The sequence below is a fragment of the Heteronotia binoei genome, chromosome 5 (assembly GCF_032191835.1).
Source record: "Heteronotia binoei isolate CCM8104 ecotype False Entrance Well chromosome 5, APGP_CSIRO_Hbin_v1, whole genome shotgun sequence".
Classification (NCBI taxonomy): domain Eukaryota; kingdom Metazoa; phylum Chordata; class Lepidosauria; order Squamata; family Gekkonidae; genus Heteronotia; species Heteronotia binoei.
The window spans coordinates 120,361,302-120,379,377 of NC_083227.1; the positions used below are offsets into that span (position 1 = coordinate 120,361,302).

General features: G+C 44.4%; 1 protein-coding gene across 2 annotated transcripts in view; it reads right to left on the reverse strand.

The window, feature by feature from the left end:
• LARP1 (La ribonucleoprotein 1, translational regulator) overlaps positions 1 to 18,076 on the reverse strand; it is a 145,960-nt gene that overhangs the window by 9,536 nt on the left and 118,348 nt on the right. Inside the window, exons 5-12 of one of the 2 annotated variants that reach the window (XM_060240275.1) lie at positions 17,145 to 17,261; positions 16,031 to 16,183; positions 13,460 to 13,622; positions 12,133 to 12,277; positions 11,557 to 11,731; positions 10,467 to 10,636; positions 9,620 to 9,973; positions 5,975 to 6,098 (exon numbers count right to left, since the gene is read on the reverse strand). In XM_060240275.1, coding sequence (XP_060096258.1) covers positions 5,975 to 6,098; positions 9,620 to 9,973; positions 10,467 to 10,636; positions 11,557 to 11,731; positions 12,133 to 12,277; positions 13,460 to 13,622; positions 16,031 to 16,183; positions 17,145 to 17,261 — 1,401 coding nt within the window. Of the gene's footprint in view, positions 1 to 5,974; positions 6,099 to 9,619; positions 9,974 to 10,466; positions 10,637 to 11,556; positions 11,732 to 12,132; positions 12,278 to 13,459; positions 13,623 to 16,030; positions 16,184 to 17,129; positions 17,262 to 18,076 lie in introns of both variants that reach the window. The other variant, XM_060240274.1, reaches the window with a different exon arrangement.

An 18,076-nucleotide genomic window follows, 5' to 3' on the forward strand; every position in this document is an offset into this window, starting at 1 on the left:
GGGTTGGCGCGGCCACCATGGAGTTATGAGGATGCAGTTTGTGTGGTCTACCTGAATCTTCTGTAGAACTCTGGTGATAAGTGGAATGGGCGGAAAGAAGTAGTGGAGTGTTCCTTTCCAAGTTTGTATGAAGGCATCCCCCCTGGAGAGGTGGGATGGAGGACCTCTCATGTAGAAGCGGGTGCATTGGGCATTTGACGGTGAAGCAAATACATCTATCTTCGGTTGTCCGAAGATGCTGAATATCTGTCTGATGTATCGGCTGTTGATAGACCACTCGTGGTTGTTGGTGGAGTGGCGGCTCAGGGCGTCTGCCTGGGTGTTCTCGGCCCCTGGTAGGTGTACGGCCGTGAGGAAGATGCCCTGGCTTATGCTCCAATGCCACAGGGCTAGGGCTCTCTTGCAGAGTCTGACGGAGGCGGTGCCGCCCTGCCTGTTGATGTAAAAGACTGTGGCGATGTTGTCGGAGGTGATCTGGACGTGCTGGTTCCTTAGCGATGGGAGGAAGGACCGCAAAGCCTTGTGCACTGCGATGAGCTCCAGGCAGTTTATGTGGAGAGAGCGTTCGTAGTCTGTCCACTGGCCCTGCACCGTGAGGTCTTCCAAGTGGGCTCCCCATCCCCAGTTGGAGGCATCTGTGGTTACAATCACCGAGGGCGGTGTCTGCTTGAATGGCATGCCCTTGTAGAGGTGACGTTCCTTGGTCCACCATTTGAGGGATGGTACAATGTGTAGTGGAAGGGTGAGCAGTGTGGATTGATGTTGTGTGTGAGGGCGGAAAGTTCTTACGAACCACATTTGGAGGGGACGCATGTGCAGCTTCGCAAACCGCAGAACTGCTGTGGTTGCTGCCATGAGGCCTAGCATTCTCTGGAAGGTGAGCGCTGTTTGGGAGCGCTGGGCGATGATAGTGTTGGCCAGTGACATTATGGCGAGTGCCCTGTCCTGAGGTAGGAAAGCCGTTTGCGAGAGCGTGGAGATGTCTGCTCCTATGAATTGGATCCTCTGGGTAGGGACTAGTTTGGATTTTGAGAGGTTGACTAGGAGGCCTAAGGTGGCCAGGGTGGAGAGGGTGGTCGAGACGTCCAGTTGTAGTTGCTCCCTGGAATGGGCGACGATCAGCCAGTCGTCTATGTACGGGAAGATTGATATCTGCTGCTGGCGTAATGTGGCTGCTACTACTGCCATGCACTTGGTGAAGACCCTTGGTGCTGTGGAGAGACCGAAGGGAAGGGAGCAGAACTGGAAGTGCTGCTTCCCTATGGCGAACCTGAGGAATCTTCTGTGATGATGGTTGATTGTAATGTGGAAGTAGGCGTCCTGGAGGTCTATGGACGCCATCCATGCTCGTTCTGGGATGAGCGGGAGGATTGCCTGAAGCGTGACCATACGGAATTTCTTGTAGGTTATGTGTAGGTTGAGTTTGCGGAGGTCGAGAATGGGTCGGAGTCCTCCGTCCTTTTTTGGCACCAGGAAGTACCGGGAGTAGAAGCCGGTGCGATGGTATTGGGGTGGGACTGGTTCTATCGCGCCTTTGTCCAGCAGAGACGCGATTTCCGTCTGCAGGGGTGCGGACGGGGGTGTGGTGAGGAACCGGTGGTGCTTTGGAGTGGACGTAAACTCTATTAGGTAGCCTCTTTGAATGATGGCGAGGACCCAGGCGTCCGATGTTATGGTCCTCCAGGCAGTGTAGAATGGTTGTAGTCGTGTTGATGGGTTTGGCTGATGGAGGGAGACTGGACGGCTCGGGGCAGGGAGGTCAGAGAGACGGTTTGGGTGTGGTTGAAGGTTTCTTGGTTGTTTGGCGTCTGTGTTGAAAGGAAGGTTTGGACTGCGGTGGTTTGCGCTTCCATGGTTCCTGTTGCCGTGGGGATCTGTTCCCTTTGTATTGGTTGGACCTCCAGTTCCTTTGTCGATTGGTTTGGGTCAGAGGTTGGGAGACTCCCAGTCGTCTTGCCCTCTTCCTGCCATCGTCTACAGATGTGAGGATGTCATCTGTAGAGGAGCTAAACAGGCCAAGGCCATCAAAGGGCAAATCTTCAACTTTGTATTTGATGTCTGGTTGGAGGGAGGAGGACCTGAGCCACGCGTGTCTGCGGAGTGCTATGGCTGAGGCCAAGGTTCTGGAGGAACACTGTGCAGCGTGACGGGCAGTGTTGATTTGCTGTTTGGTTACTCTGGCCATCTCCTGCAGGGTGGTGGTGGCTGACTTTTGGGATGCCTCGGGCAGGGATGGTACCAATGCGGCGAGGGAGGTGGTCAGGTTGTGGGTGTATGCGGAGAAGCATGCCATGTAGTTGAGGATTTTGGTTGTGGCTGTAGTGAGGGCGTAAATCTTTCTTCCGATCGTGTCGAGTTTTTTGCCCTCCCGTTCTGGTGGTACCGGGTGTCTAGTCTGCTTCGACTTCGAGGACGAATGTACAATGATCGAGTTCGGAGCCGGGTGGGTGAACAGGAACTTGGAATCAGGTGCGTGTATCTTGTACAGCGCTTCAACCCTCTTGGATGTTGGCGGTACCGATGCCGGTTTGTCCCATGCTTCTTTGAGTGTTTCTAGTAGAACGGGGAGCATTGGGAGAGAAGAGCTGGATGGAAGATCCGCGTGGACTAGATCAAAAACGACGTCCGAGACTCTGGGAGCGTCTGTATTGAGCTTTAGATTTAGCGAGCTTGCCATGTTTGCTACAAGGTCGAGGTAGGATCTTGGGCCTTCAGACGGTGATAAGTCTGCTGGCTTGGCTATGTCGGAGTCTGGGGATTGTAGGTCCGAACCCGAAGAGTGGTCGGAGTCGGAGAGTTCCTCCTCGGATCCGTCGTCGGTTCCTTGAGGTAGGTCGGGCTGAGGTGTTGTCTTGGGAGCCGTGTGTAGGGATTCTAGTGGTGACGGGAGCTTCGGTTCGGCGCCGAGGTCCGTAGGGTCGTCATGGTGGTGAAGCGATTCGATCGATGCAGTTTGGAGTCTGTGTGTGCGATCTCGGTAGCGCGGAGACTCTTGGTAGCTGTGGTAATGGCGATCGTGGGATGGTGATCGTCGGTGCCGTCTTCGGTGCCGTGGGGATGGAGACCTAGATCTCGATGGAGAGTAATAGTAGTGTCTCCCCCTGCGGTGGCTGCGAGAGCGTCGGCGGCTGCGGGACCTGGTGCGGCGGCGACTGCGGGACCTGGTGCGGCGGCGACTGCGGGACCTGGTACGGCGGCGACTGCGGGACCTGGTGTGTCGGCGACTGCGGGACCTGGTGCGTCTGCGACTGTGAGATCGAGGTCTAGTCAGGGGATCTCTCGGGGTCGAGGGTTCTCTGGTGAGCGCGTGGGCGTCTATCGGCTGTGAGAGATCTATGAATTTAGTGGGGTCGAGAGTGTGGGTCCTAACGGATGCGGTAGAGTGCGTATCCAGCAGCTGGTCTGGTGGGGAATTCGGAATGGACGGCGACTTTGATGAGATGCGGATGATTTCCAACGGAGTGATTGACGGTGTTGCCGTCGACTTCGACGTCGGAGTCTTCGGCATCGATCCGGAGGCAGTGGCGGTCGGGTTCGGGGCCTTCGGTTTGGTGGTCGGGTTCGAGGCCGAGTCGAGAGGGCGGGTCTTATGCTTTTTTGAGCTAGTGCTACCCGTCGGGTCCGAGTGGGCGGAATTGGAGCGGCGGCGCTTTTTGGGGTCGTCCGACTTCTTAGAGTGCTTGCCGGTCTTAGGCTTACAGGGAGTCTGTGCCACGGAAGCTGCCGACTGCGCCTCTCCCACGAGGTGTGGGGAAGATGGCGCGGGTTGTTGTTGTCCGCCACGCGGCATGGCCGGTCGGAGTGAGGTTTCCATGAGGTGGCTCTTGAGTCTCGCGGCGCGGTTCTTGCGGGCCTGTTTACCAAATTGGCTGCAGTGCACGCAGGAGTCTGGACGGTGTGCCTCTCCAAGGCAGAACAGGCAAAGAGAGTGGCCGTCGGACGAGGGGATTTTGGATGAGCAGCTGGTACAGCGTTTAAAGATTATCTTGTCCCTTCCTTCCATCCGCCCGGGAGGGGGGGGGGGAGGGAGGGGGAAAGTCCAGAAAGATAGTAAGAGGAGGCTTTTTTTTTTTTTTTTTTTTTTTTTTATACGATACCAGGAGAAGTAGAAGATGAAGAATTGAAGCGAAGAGAAGGTAGTTGTTGGAGATTGCAATGAAGAAGTTGGAGATCAACGAGGAAGGTGCGATCCGGTCGGCGGTAAGGAAGAAACTGAGTGGCTAAGCACCTCCCCCTTGTCCAGGCATGCGCAGTAGCTGTCTCCTCCCAGGACAAGTGGGAGGCGCGCCAGATCTACGATCAAGATTGCTTTGAACTCTCCGAGGTCGGGGCCAATCCTGCGGATTACCCATATGTGTGAATGCACAGAGACCACGAAGAAGATCAGGCGGATGCTGTCCTTGGCACGCCTGAACATTCTTGACACAGCAGTACTGAGGGGCCGTTTCCACAAGATCCCGTTAGAAGACAGGATCTGTCCGTGCGGCCTGGAGGAGGTCGATACGGTTCCCCATCTCATTCTGAACTGTCTTTTCCATACAGAGGCAAGGTACAGACTTCTGCGGAACCATCTAATGCTCGCTAAATCTTTAAATCAGGCCCAAGTCATTTACTTCCTCTTAGGGGATGGGAGTGATCAACTTTCTCTGGATCTTGCTAAGTTTCTATATGTTACCGACCTTGACAGGAAGAAATTTAATGCTGTTTGTATTTGAAAGAAGATGCCCTTAGTTAAGTGTTGCCTACGTCAGATAATTTTATTACTATTTTGATGGTTGTACATAGTTTTATATTGTTATGTTATATTTTAGCTTGGTGTTGTGTTGTACTGTTATTGATGAGTTGTGTTGTTGTGGTTGATTGGCCTAGAGCCGCAATAAACTGACTGACTGACATAGTGGTTTCTCCAACAGAAAAATAAGCTCTAAGAGCGAGCTTCTTTTTTTTTTTTTTTAAATCATGGCCCTCCTAGAAACAACTGAAAAAATTGGAACTCTTTAAAAAGTTCCTATGGAAAAAAAAAATTTTTTTTTGCACTAAAAACTCTTTTGGCACCAGTGACAGGGTTTATTGACTCAAATGTATACCAAAAACAATTTTACATTAGTTATGTAAACTGTATGCATTACTATGTATATTGTAGACTAGTATGTTTTCAAAAATGTTTTATTACTTAAATGTGAATAATTTTGACAACAACTCATATGCTTTAAGTTTGATGATGGTAAATTAGAGTCCAATGGCATCATTAAGACCAACAAAGTTTTATTCAGGCTATGAGCTTAAATAAAACTTGGTTGGTCTTAGAGGTGTCACTGGACTCTATCTTTATTCTATTGCTTCAGACCCAAATGGCTACCTGCCTAAAATTAAAGCAGTTATATTTTTAATTCCAGAAACATTTCAATCAATACAATTCTATAAGCCAATGAAATTATAAACATGCATTTTATGTTGATAACGCAGGAAATGGGGGGGAGGGCAGTTTGGGGGTGGCACAGAATCACATTTTTCTTCATGGTGCCAACGTTTCTAGAAATTTTATGTATCTGTTTCCAGTATGGTAAGTAGGATTTTTCTCTGCTCCGATAAAATGGATTCAGTTAAAAGAGTAGCATTTGGAGAAAGATCACCTTGTGAGTGTACTAATGAGGGGCATAGAATTTGAAGTCGGGTCTCCTTGGCTTAGTCCTACACACAGAACACTAGACCATAGTGCCTCTCTTCACATTGTAGTTTTTTTTAAAAAAAAAACCAAAATTACAGTCGAGAGCTGCCTGATAGGTAAGTACAAAACTATGCTGGTAGCTAGAAATATATTTCCATTGTTTAATATAAAAGATAACTAAACTGGAAAAACAAAAAAATGTACATTAGATGTTCATAGGTGTACAAGGGCTAGGAATCTCTTTTTAAACCAGAAAGAGTTTTAAGACACAACCAGCATGCTGCAGTGGATTTGACCTCGTCCTACCTTGTTGGAACCTGGGTGGCCCAGGTGGGACTTCCTGATTTGGATCCACAGGAGGCTCTGGAGTCAGAGTGTTAAACTGCTCTCGGCTTATCATATTGACCTTCTTGAAGTTCTCAACTTCTTGCTGCAATTGAAGAAAGTTAATGTGAAAATTAAATGCTTTCAACCCAAGATGGCAGGACAAAAAATGAAACGAACAAGCCAGTAGTGCCTTAAAAATATCAGCAGCTGAAGTTCTGGATTAAGGATCGCTGCCCTTCCCAGTGCATAAGGATTTTAAATAAAGCAATACATAACTGCTATCACCTAATGATAAGGTCTTTACTACAAAATCTGCATTAAAAATACCTGCCTTAAAATCTGCATTAAAAATACCTCTCTATCCTGCCTTTATTGTATCTGACATAATATACTGAAAAGTACAACATCCTGGAACACATAAACCTGAGCTGACACACATTCTGAACTGATGCAGGAGTTTTTCAACTGTGGTTGTTTTGACAGTTTGAGCAAGAAAGCAAGTAATATAATCAGAACTGTGCTATCCCCTGGGCCAAGGACCAGTACCAGTCCAGGAGGTGAGCAGCAGGTTAGCAAGCACCTACAGCCGCTCCTACCTGCACCACCACCCAAGTTCCACCCCGTCAGATCCGTGGCGGCACCAGACTGGCGCAATCAGGGCTTCCACTGATTCTGCATTATGGTGAGTAAAGTACACAACTGTATCAACCCAAAATCATTGCGCCCCCCCCCACCCAGTCTGTAGAAAAAGTGTCTTCCACGAAACTGGACCCTGGTGCCAAAAAGGTTAGGGACCGCTGCTCTGGATGACCTGGAAACACGGGCCACAAATGGCCAAGAGAAATGCATGCCTGAAGATTCTAACCTCTTCACATCTGTGGCATCATCCCTGAAACAAGGACAACTTTATGCACTGCCCAATGTCCTTGTGCTGTCTGTACTAGAGCACTCCAGGACCCTTGGCAAGACAGGCAATTTATATGCTCCCCCTTTGTATTTTAGGCAATACAAGCTATGTTTGAAGCATACCATAACATGCCAATTCATTTTGATTTCATCACGAAATCTAATGGAACAGCCTTCCCTTCCAATCTCATCCAAAGCTCCTTTAGCTGAGAATATACATTTTAGCCATGAAATATACACTAGGTCAACTGGGACACAACAATAATGTGTGATCAGAAAATGCCTATGGAATATTTAATTTAAAAAAAAAAAAAACCCCACAGAATTTAAGGCTGATCTTTAGAATTTAACAGATTCCACAGCTATGAAATCAAATTAAGCCCTGTCTACAATGATGTAGGACACAGAAAAGATATCAGGTAGTTGTGAGGACCAAATTCCTCACTTTGCAAGTAAAGTATTTTCTACCAAAATTTTCAGCTCCATTCAGATGCAGCACTTGGTTCTGTATTCCTCTCTTCTCTATTTGCCATGCTGTATGACACCTAGCTTTCTTTAAATCAGTTGGAATTTGTTAATGATGTTACACACAAGATGGTGAAGTCGGGATATGAATGAATCCATCTTTGAAAAAATAGGTTGGTGAAATGTGTTAAAGCTGGCAATTATGTTGATTGATCATTTCAGGAAAAATCCTGATATATTTTCTCAATGAAGAATACTGTACTATATAATTACTTCAATATAACTGAGTCCTGATTTAAAGGTTTTTCATAGCTCTGTGAAGAATTGAGATTTTTAAGAATAAGGAGATCCTTACAAAATGAATGCTTTCTGTATCCAACTGGATTCACAGATTCTGCAATGAGATTATGCGACTGATTATGTGAGATTATAGGACTTTATACTGTTGAGATTAGTGATATATAATTTGGGGTTTTTTTATGTCTTTAAAAAATTTATCTTTCGCTCCATTGGGCGCATATAATCCTAATAATAACGTTTTTTTCGCCTCTATCATCACCTCGACAGCAATATATCTTCCTTCTTTATCTTTAAAAATTAATTTTGGCTCGAGTTGTTCTTTGATGTAGAAGACCACCCCTCTTTTCTTTTGCTCTGCTAATGAAAAAAATTCCAACCCCAAATTTCTATTCCACAAAAATTTACTGTCTTTGCGTTGTATATGAACTTCCTGTAAACAGATTATATTACATTTTTGTTTTTTAATCCAATGAAATGTTCTCCTTCTTTTCTGTGGTGAATTTAGTCCATTTATATTCAAAGATAATAATTTGTACTCCATTATGATGTTGATTCTTTGTTTTCTTCAAAAAAGCTATGCATCTCTTGTTCACTCCTTATTGTAATCCTTTTCCCGTGTTGTTCAAATCCAAGACCTTCCAATATTATCTATCTATATCTTGTGCCCTCTGCACGCAGCTGGTCAGTTAACTTCTTGTATTTCTTCCTATCACTGATCACTTGTCTTGGTAACCCTTTCATTATTTTAACTTTGCTCCCTTCTATAGTCCAGGCTTTTTGGTAACCTTTACTCAAAATCCTCTCTGCCACCTCGCAGAGTGATATATAATTTGTTGATGCTGGGCTTTTGGTGTATGTGTGTGTATGACAGACTTGAGTATATAATTATTTAAGTTTTCTTCCTTGTAACTTTGTCATGACACTTTGGTTTGACACTTTGTCTTATGTACTTCCTTGACTCTCCTATATCGTTACATAACCGCAGCGCTAGCAGAACTGAACACCTGTTTGTAACATCACAATGTTAAAGTACAGCTGCTTGCCCATATTTAAAGCATCATCTTTCTGCAAGGAAAAGCAGGCTTCATAAATTTTAGCTATATTTTAGCAACCGGCATAGCCCCTTGTATACCTCTGGTTTGCCCCTGCCTAACCAGAGATATGCCCAAACATGCAGCCTTAAGGGGTATACAAATAGGGCTCCAAACCATTCCCTAGTTACAAAGTGAGTCCAAGTGTGGGAAGGTTTATCCAAACAACATGAAAAGAAAGTCCTAAATACAAGCACTTTGGAGGAAGAGGTAGTGGAAAGTGAACGCAACGAGGTAGAAAACTGTAATTTGATTAGTATGCGGCTCTGACTCTCCCTTGATTTCTTGCTTTATAGTCACATTATGGTTTCTTAAGAAGAAGAAGACTGCAGATTTATACCCCGCCATTCTCTCTGAATCAGAGACACAGAGTGGCTTACAATCCCCTATATCTTCTCCCCCTACAACAGACACCCTCCCTGTGAGGTGAGTGGAGCTCTCACAGCAGCTGCCCTTTCAAGGGCAACCTCTGCCAGAGCTATGGCTGACCCAAGGCCATTCCAGCAGCTGCAAGTGGAGGAGTGGGGAATCAAACCCGGTTCTCCCAGATAAGAGTCCATACATTTAACCACTACACCAAACTGCCTCTCTTAACTGAACACTGTTGTTCTTGTTTTTAAGTTGCTATTTTTGGTTTTAGTTTTTATTTTTGTAGTAGTCCTAGTGGATCTTTTTGGGGTTTTTTTATTTTGTTTTCATTTTTGTTCAGTGATTATGGGTTGATTTTTTGATAAATGAACTGTATATTGTTATGAACCACTTCAAAAGCAACAGAACACAAGTAAGTACACTCCCCTTGTTTAATCCCAACACAAATCACAGCTATTTCTATTCGTGTTAAAATAGTAGTTCTGGTTCTCACCTTTATCTGAGAGTACTCTGGCTCAAACTGCTCCGTCCACAGGTCCTGTTCATAGTAATAAAGTCCATCATTGATCACCTTGGCCAGCTCTGAGCTCATCTTGGCCCTGGATGTGTGGTTGCCTGTTCTATCTCCCCCTGGGTGCCGCCGGAGATAAGGTGGTGTCTGTGTCACAATCAAAATTTTGTTCACGTCCCTGTCATCAATCTCGTAGTCTGAATCCTCATCTGACCAATCAGTAAAGGTGTTTTTACGGCCATCCATCTGTTCCATTTCCTCATCAAACAGGAAGTCCAGTTCTTCTGGTTCATCCTGATCCTTCTGTTTCTGAGGCATCTTGGATTCTTCTGGTTTCTGGAATCAAACAAGTAACACTGTAAAAGCCAATGGGGACACTGATCACAGGAGACCAAGTACAGTCTGGAACGGCAAAAAAAAAAACTTACAGATAGTGAGATTTCAGACTGAGACTCAAAATAAAAGTCAATGCCTAACAAACCAGGCATAGCCTGACAACATAAAGCCCATATTATCACCAGTTAGCTTGTGTCATACTACATTTGTTGACGCTCCAAGAAACATGAAAGAGTAGAAACCTTATACTCAAAGCTTAGCTAGGTGGGCAAACAGACTATTATTTCTGACAAAACAGCAGTGTTATGATTCTTCACTATGGATGGATGGCTCATACTCCCCACTAACTTTAATACAACTTAGGTTTAAGTCAAAAAAAAGATGACCATGAACTTTCTAGACACTTTATGTTTTTTGCCCTGTGCTATACATCATGTCCATTTGAAAGTGTGGCATACATAAAAATGACAGACAACATAATTCTATTGACTACCTTGGGTTTGGCTGGGGAAGGCCTAGGCCTTTTCTTCACTTCAATCCATGTCTCTGAGTCCAAGTCTGGCAGGCTGGCAGAAAGGCCTTTGGGCATTGTCTTCAGATTACTAACTTCCTCTGTCTTGGTTGGCACAGGGCTGGCAGAACGGGGAGACCCAGGTGCAGATTCTGTAACATATATTTCAGTAAAACATAAACATCGGCACATGTAGGCAAGTACTCTTTGTAGGTGCTAAGAAAGAGTAGCTTCATACTGTCAATAATACATATCTGGCTAATAAAGGTACATGCTCCTGAGATGCTCCCCCTCCTCCAAGCCACATACATGTTTTAATTGCACTTAATATGTATTAATTTATAAAGGACAGACGTAGATTGTATCCTGTTAGTTTTTCACAGCATTTCATTTTTTTTTGGGGGGGGGGGAGAACCCTGGTTCATTAAGGTTCCAGACATGCTTCCCTTCTATCAGCTGAGTCTTCTATTACTTGGCAACCTAGGACACTAGAAAAACACCAGGAAAAATGGTAAACTGACAGCAACACTCTCATAAACTGGAGCGTGGGACTTTTCATGGTCTTGTTCAGTTAGGATCCCAGGACTAGAAGCTTTCCATGCCACCACACAGTGAAGACTTTCTTCTAAACAGTCTGCTGCTTGGTCCACTATCCTCCATCTGCATTATCCTCCACCTGCAACACTGGGTGGTGACAAGTAGGTGAGAACCAATCATTTTAATGCTGTGAAACAAGAGAAGTTCATGGTGACAGATAACAAGTTCAGTAACTGATATTCATCACACAGAACAACACTATTGCATCATAAGAACATTCATAAGAAGAATGTTCAGACACTGACTGAGTGAAGGAGGCACAATACATCTACATGGTAGTTTTTAGAGGAGGCCAGGGACTATGGATACAACAGGACAGCCTCTGCTTCCTTTTCTGGAACACTGATTGTCATACCATTCCCAAGCATTGGAAAAGATAATCGATTCCTGGCCCCCAAACCTGTTAACAAAGTAAGTTATCCCACTTGAACAGAGGAGCAGATTATTCATATATATTTCCTCTATCCGTACTGACCAGTCTCCTTTTGGAAGCTCTGTCTGGGTACAAACTCTGGACAATTGATGAGCTGGGAGAAGTCAGTCTGTGCATAGTCTGTCATGGGAGGTCCAGGTAAAGGCCATTTCTCTGGTTCTTCCTTTCTCCTGATCTTCTGATCCACAATTTCTACCACTTTGCTGTCTTTCAGTGCCTGGAAAGACAAGCTCTTATTGTCAGCATTAGTATACCAAAGCAGGGCCTGGTGTGCTGTCACAAATCCTGTGTGTAGCAGGGGTTTACTGTACATTATAGACATCTGCACTGTGTCCTTGGGAAAAGGGATGGGGAATGGAATAAATGGAAAAAACTGAATACACAAAAAGTAAAACCACTCCTTCTACTGACTAACATTTAAAACCTTCCCACTCCCCAGAAGATAAAAATATGGTGGACATGATTTCATAAGACATATTATGGACTATTACTGATATGTCAACACTAATTCATTTGCTCACTTCCATCTTAGAGAGATACTGAGACAAGCCCAGACTGACAGTTTATTGCTGCTGAACCCAAAAAAGATTCATAAAGGTACATGAAACAATCTCTTACCTTAATGATAAGACCAACATCTGTAGTCAATGCCTGTACTCGATGGAAACTGGCAATGAGAGTAATAGGAAGGAAGCCTTCTGCGTCCATTTTCCGCCTCAGGAAAAAGTCTCGTTCCAAGTTGTCCACACTAAAGTAGTACTCTCTAAATACAACAAATGGGATGAGAACTAGAGACATGATTCAGACTGCACCACACACCTATTGTTTGACAAGATAAGTGTACTTGGCCTTCTAGGAGCTCCATCAACTATCTATTTACTAGTTCTTCCAAACACAGCAAAATTAACATTTTATTCCCACAGCATTCTTTGCTGAAAAGATCCCACAGCACTGAATGTACTGTTCAAGACACGCTCAAAAGAATACCTTGATAAAATACATTTAGCTGTATACAATGTGCTTATTTGAGTACAAAAAACATCTAATGTCCTTCCTTGTCCTTTATACCTTGTTTGCTGACTATGGCAACAGGCTGGCTACTGCGTGAAACAGAATGCTGGACTAGATGGACCACTGATCTGATCAAGTTTAGAACACCTTTTACATTAACTCTCTACTTTCATTTACAGCCAGCCCAAATTCAAGGATTCTGTATGCAATGTACAAATAATTTTATTGCTATGGTACATCACGGGCTTATATTTTTTTGCTATTACTGATTTTGCACACTAAGTTGCTCCTGAGGCAGAAAAGGGATATAAAGAATCTGAAAGAGAATTTCCCAAAGCTGCAACCATGAATCCCACTTTTCTACTACAGGACAGACCACACCCTCATGCTCTGATTAAGCACTACAAAGTCTGAATCCAGTGCCACCTTTAAGACCAACGCAGTTATATTTATGGATTAGACACTGCCAGCTTTGTAAAACTGGGGCACTTTAGCCACAATCTGCTTGTGAAATGGATCTTCCTTTAACATTTATGTCATTAGTCCACCTGAGAGAAGACAGTAAATCTTTCAGAAAAAGGGCTAGGCTCTGAACACATGTGCTACTTTTCAAAGGACAACATGGTATCTGACACCCTGCTGGCAACTAATCTCTACAATCACATCTACTAGCTTTAGAACTAATAGTAAGAGCAGAAAGGAGAACAACCGATTTCTTCACAAATAGGCATATATGAGGACACCGCAACCTCCACAAACAGATAAATATAACTTCATCACCTCTCTTGAATCAGAAACTACCAACTCTGGCCTTACAGAGGATTAGAAAAACTGGCATCATGGAGAACAGCATGTTTCTAGGAGTGCAACAATTCTTGGCATTGGACCATAAGATTAAAAAGGACATATTTACAGGATCAGAATGTGTACCTACATTTGCCGTTTGATGTAGTCCTTGAGCAACTCTTGATCAACACTGTAGAGCTCAGTGCTGCTGATGTTGTCAAAGTAATAGGTGATGTTACTGGTGTATTTCTGAGCACGTGAGCCATCAGAGCCATCATATTTCCGGTAACCGTACTGATAATCAAAGTGAGCTGTAGAGAGAAAACACAACAGAAGATTTTTCTAAGACCTCTTGAATTTTGAATAAGGCTACTGCATACTGTCACTAGAACAGAGTCCACCATACATAACTCATGACAACCAGGTTTACACAATATTGTGCAAGTTGGATTTAGGAGCTGGGCAAGGAAAGCCCCTTGAAGAAATTAAATTAATCCAACATTGTGTGAAATTTGAGCACAAGCACCCATAAAGAGAGCAATCACTGTGGCAGTTGCAAAGGACAAATTGGTTTTTTTCAAGCATAGAAAACAAGGTCCAAATGGTCACTCCTGCGCTTATGCATAGCTCTACATTCCTGGGATATCAAAGCTTCTGATTTATACAGTATTTCAGAAGCAGCTTTTTAATTAAAAGCATTAAGAACATAAGAGAAGCCATGTTGGATCAGGCCAATGGATCAGGCCAATGGCCCACCCACTCTGTGTCACACAGTGGCAAAAAAAATTATATATACACACACACTGTGGCTAATAGCCACTGATGGACCTGTGCTCCATATTTTTATCTAAACCCCTCTTGAAGGTGGCTATACTTGTGGCCGCCACCACCTCCTGTGGCAGTGAATTCCACATGTTAATCACCCTTTGGGTGAAGAAGTACTTCCTTTTATCCGTTTTAACCTGTCTGCTCAGCAATTTCATCGAATGCCCACGAGTTCTTGTATTGTGAGAAAGGGAGAAAAGTACTTATTTCTCTGCTTTCTCCATCCCATGCATTATCTTGTAAACCACTATCATGTCACCCCGCAGTCGACGTTTCTCCAAGCTAAAGAGTCCCAAGCGTTTCAACCTTTCTTCATAGGGAAAGTGTCCAGCCCTTTAATCATTCTAGTTGCCCTTCTCTGGACTTTCTCCAATGCTATAATATCCTTTTTGAGGTGCGGTGACCAGAACTGCACACAGTACCCCAAATGAGACCGCACCATCGATTTATACAGGGGCATTATGATACTGGCTGATTTGTTTTCAGTTCCCTTCCTAATAATTCCCAGCATGGCGTTGGCCTTTTTTATTGCAAACGCACACTGTCTTGACATTTTCAGTGAGTTATCTACCACGACCCAAGATCTTTCTCTTGGTCAGTCTCTGCCAGTTCACACCCCATCAACTTGTATTTGTAGCTGGGATTCTTGGCCCCAATGTGCATTACTTTGCACTTGGCCACATTGAACCGCATCTGCCACGTTGACGCCCACTCACCCAGCCTCATTCAGTTGTATTACACCCATTCAGTTGTATTACTACCCAGTTTCCAGCAGCACTGAATCTGCAATAGGTTTACACTGAAATAAATAAGTTTTATATTCAGTGCTATGTTACAGCTATGATATTAAGAGTTACAGTTCAGGGAAACAAACATCCACACAATGACATACCTGATGGGAAGTTAACTTTGTTGCCTGCCAGCTCTCTACATGAGCCAGTGCAGTATAGTCATTACAGTGCCTGACTAGGGCTTGGAAGCCATATTTGCATCCATATCTGCCATAAAAATTACTGGGTGCCACTGGGCCAGTCATTCTCTTTGTTTAACCTACTTCAAAAGATTACTGCAAGGATAAACTTGGAAAAGAGTACCATGTTCACTTCCCTGAGCACCATGAAGAAAGCATGGGATTAGGGGTGTGTGTGAAATTTTTTTGGTATTTTGGGGGTTTGGGTATATTGAACCCAGAAAAGAATGCTATTTCCTAACATTCCCAAATCCCAATATCAGTATGGCATTGGGATTTGGGAAATATTCATGATTACCATTTTTTCCCGGCACTATTATACCGTGTGGGGGCCATTATAGGTCCTCCATAGGTTACATTGGAGACTCGATCCAGGAGTATCTAGGGCTAGCTGTTTTTGAGGTATAGACACCAAATGTGCAGTTTACCTGCTAGTGCCTCTCCTCAACACCCCCTTCCCCCAAGTTACAAAAAGACTGGACCAAGAAGTTCAGTTCTATAGGCCCCAGAAAAAGCTGCCCCAATCCTCCACCATTTCCAATGAAGAAGGAAGGTGTTCAAAGGGATGCAGTCACTTTAAATGCCTTCTCCAAGCTGTGGTGAGGGGACTCCAAAGGCATTTAAAGGGACACAGTCCATTTAAACACTTGAGAGTTCACTCCAAAGAGTGGTCTGAGAGTCCTTTAAATGCTTTGAAACTGGGGCTATCTGGCAACCCTGAAAAATCCCAAATATTTTTGGTTTCTTTCAAGGTGGCCATTTTTGGATAGTCAAATCACCAGCCCTCTGATAAATATCAGCTTTCACCTCCTGGCTTGGTTTATACCAATAGCACCTCTAAGTGGGATAAAAATGCACTTGCAGCACCATCAACTAAAAAAGAAAAAGTGTGGCATCCAAACATATTGATATCCTTATACGTACAGCGAGTACCTCCTCTTCCTCTTCCTCTCCCCCGTCCCCGACCACGGCCTCTACCCCTGAAGGCACCACGGACAGCTGCCCCCTCACTCTTGACACTGGAAGTTTCATCATGGTCAGGCCAATTCCGTTCATGCTTGTTATCCAAGTGCCAACCTACAGGAGAATTGGACATGAAAGGTTTCAAGAGATAAATACAGCCTTACATCTATGAAGAGAAGCACTTAAAAATCTGTGTTGTTAAAAAACATTTTCCTCCACTCTCATTGTGCAGATTATTACCACAGCTTAGCCAAAGAGTAAGTCAGATGGCATGTAGCACAAAGGCAGCAGTGGAGGCCAGAGGAAACTCTACTTATTGGGCAAAATGCAGCTGATGCTCCAGGATATAATGTGGCATCTCATGAGTAGATAGTAGCAGCTAGACAAAGTAGGGGTTAAGAGAGCAACAAGGCTCTGAGAAGGGAGGGGTGGTGATGAGCTTGACCAGCAGGGGCAGAGCCATAGGGCTAAAAAGGGCAATGTCAGAAGGGGGGAAGGGGGAATCAGGAATGCAAGCTGGCTGAGGAAAGTTGCAGAGGTGCAAATAAGGAAGGAAGATGAACCTAAAAGAGGAACTGGAGCCTGGGGGTAGATAATGCTACCAAACTGGGACAGACCTGGTAGAAATGCCCCAAAGCAGAGGCAAAACTCAGCCCCTTGAGGTTTGGGCAGAAATAGGTGGGTAAATGGAACTGTGCTCATGAGGAAGCCTGTGCAGACTTTGCTGCATCAAAATAAAAAAGGAATTAAGGAACAACATTGCATCTGGTGAGTCCCTGCTGACCCTTAGTCTTCCATAAAGCCCATTATGATGTCCCACTGGCATTACACTAAATTTATAAGATATCTTGAGCTCAGTTGGCAACACAGTTTTGCTGGAAGTAGTCACCTCTGCCAGCAGGCTACATTTATCCACTGGCAACAGATCTCCCCTGCTAACCTGTGGAGAGGAGACTTGAGTCTGCAAAGAACTATATATGCCCTGGAAAAATGGGTCAAACAAACAAAAACAAAGTCCTGAATTTCTTTTTAAATCACCTAAAATGCATCCCACCCATACCTTTTGATTCATTACGGTTGTTAGAAGGCTGCCGATGCTGCTCATTCTGTCTGTTGTTGCGAGAAGCAGTATTGTCCCTTGGCACCTCAGACTTCATATCTATTTGCAAAGGAACCCACTTATGTCTGTTGCCTGCAAGAAACAACATGCTGGCAATCACAAAGGTTCACAAGGAAGCAAAAATATTTATCTCACACAAAATCAATCTACTATTTTCCATACCACAAAAACAATACAACTTTCTTTCTCAACAAGAGCCATTTCCCAGCAAATGCATTCCCTAAACCTGTCTGGAAGATCTTCCTCTCCAGCAAGTAATGCTTCATGAAAATGTATGCCAAGTCAGGTCTGTACAGTCCAGGACTAGATGTCAAAGGACCACTTCAAGTATTCCAAAGAAATGAGGAAGAAGGAGCACCATGGCCTTACATCATCTGAAAGACTGAGATCTGAACTGGCTTTCCTGCCACCTCCATGAATGAGGCATTGAAGTATGAGAAGAGGTATGTCATCCTCTCAGGTTTTCTAGAACACTACAAGCAGTTCAGCACTGAGATGGTATCCTGAAATGGTCAGTGCTTTTTTGTGCAGTGGTATGAGTGCCAGACTAGGCCCCAGGAAGCCAAGCTCAAATCCACTCAACCATGAAGCTCAGTGGGTGCCTATGGGACATTTGCACTGTTCTCTATCCAGCTTCACAAGGTGGTTACATGAATAAAATGGAGGAGGAGAGAACAATTTAAACTGCCCTCAGCACTGGAGGAAGAATGACAGACAGCTGATCTCACTTCTCTTTTCCATTCTCTTTTGGATTTTAATGAAGAGAAAGGGTTCTTTCTATTACTATTGCTCCATTATTTCAAATTTTAAAAAATTTCCATGAAGTAGAAACCTAATACCATTCAAAGTGCTGGTCCTTACTTTTAAGATCCTGAATGCCTTGAGGC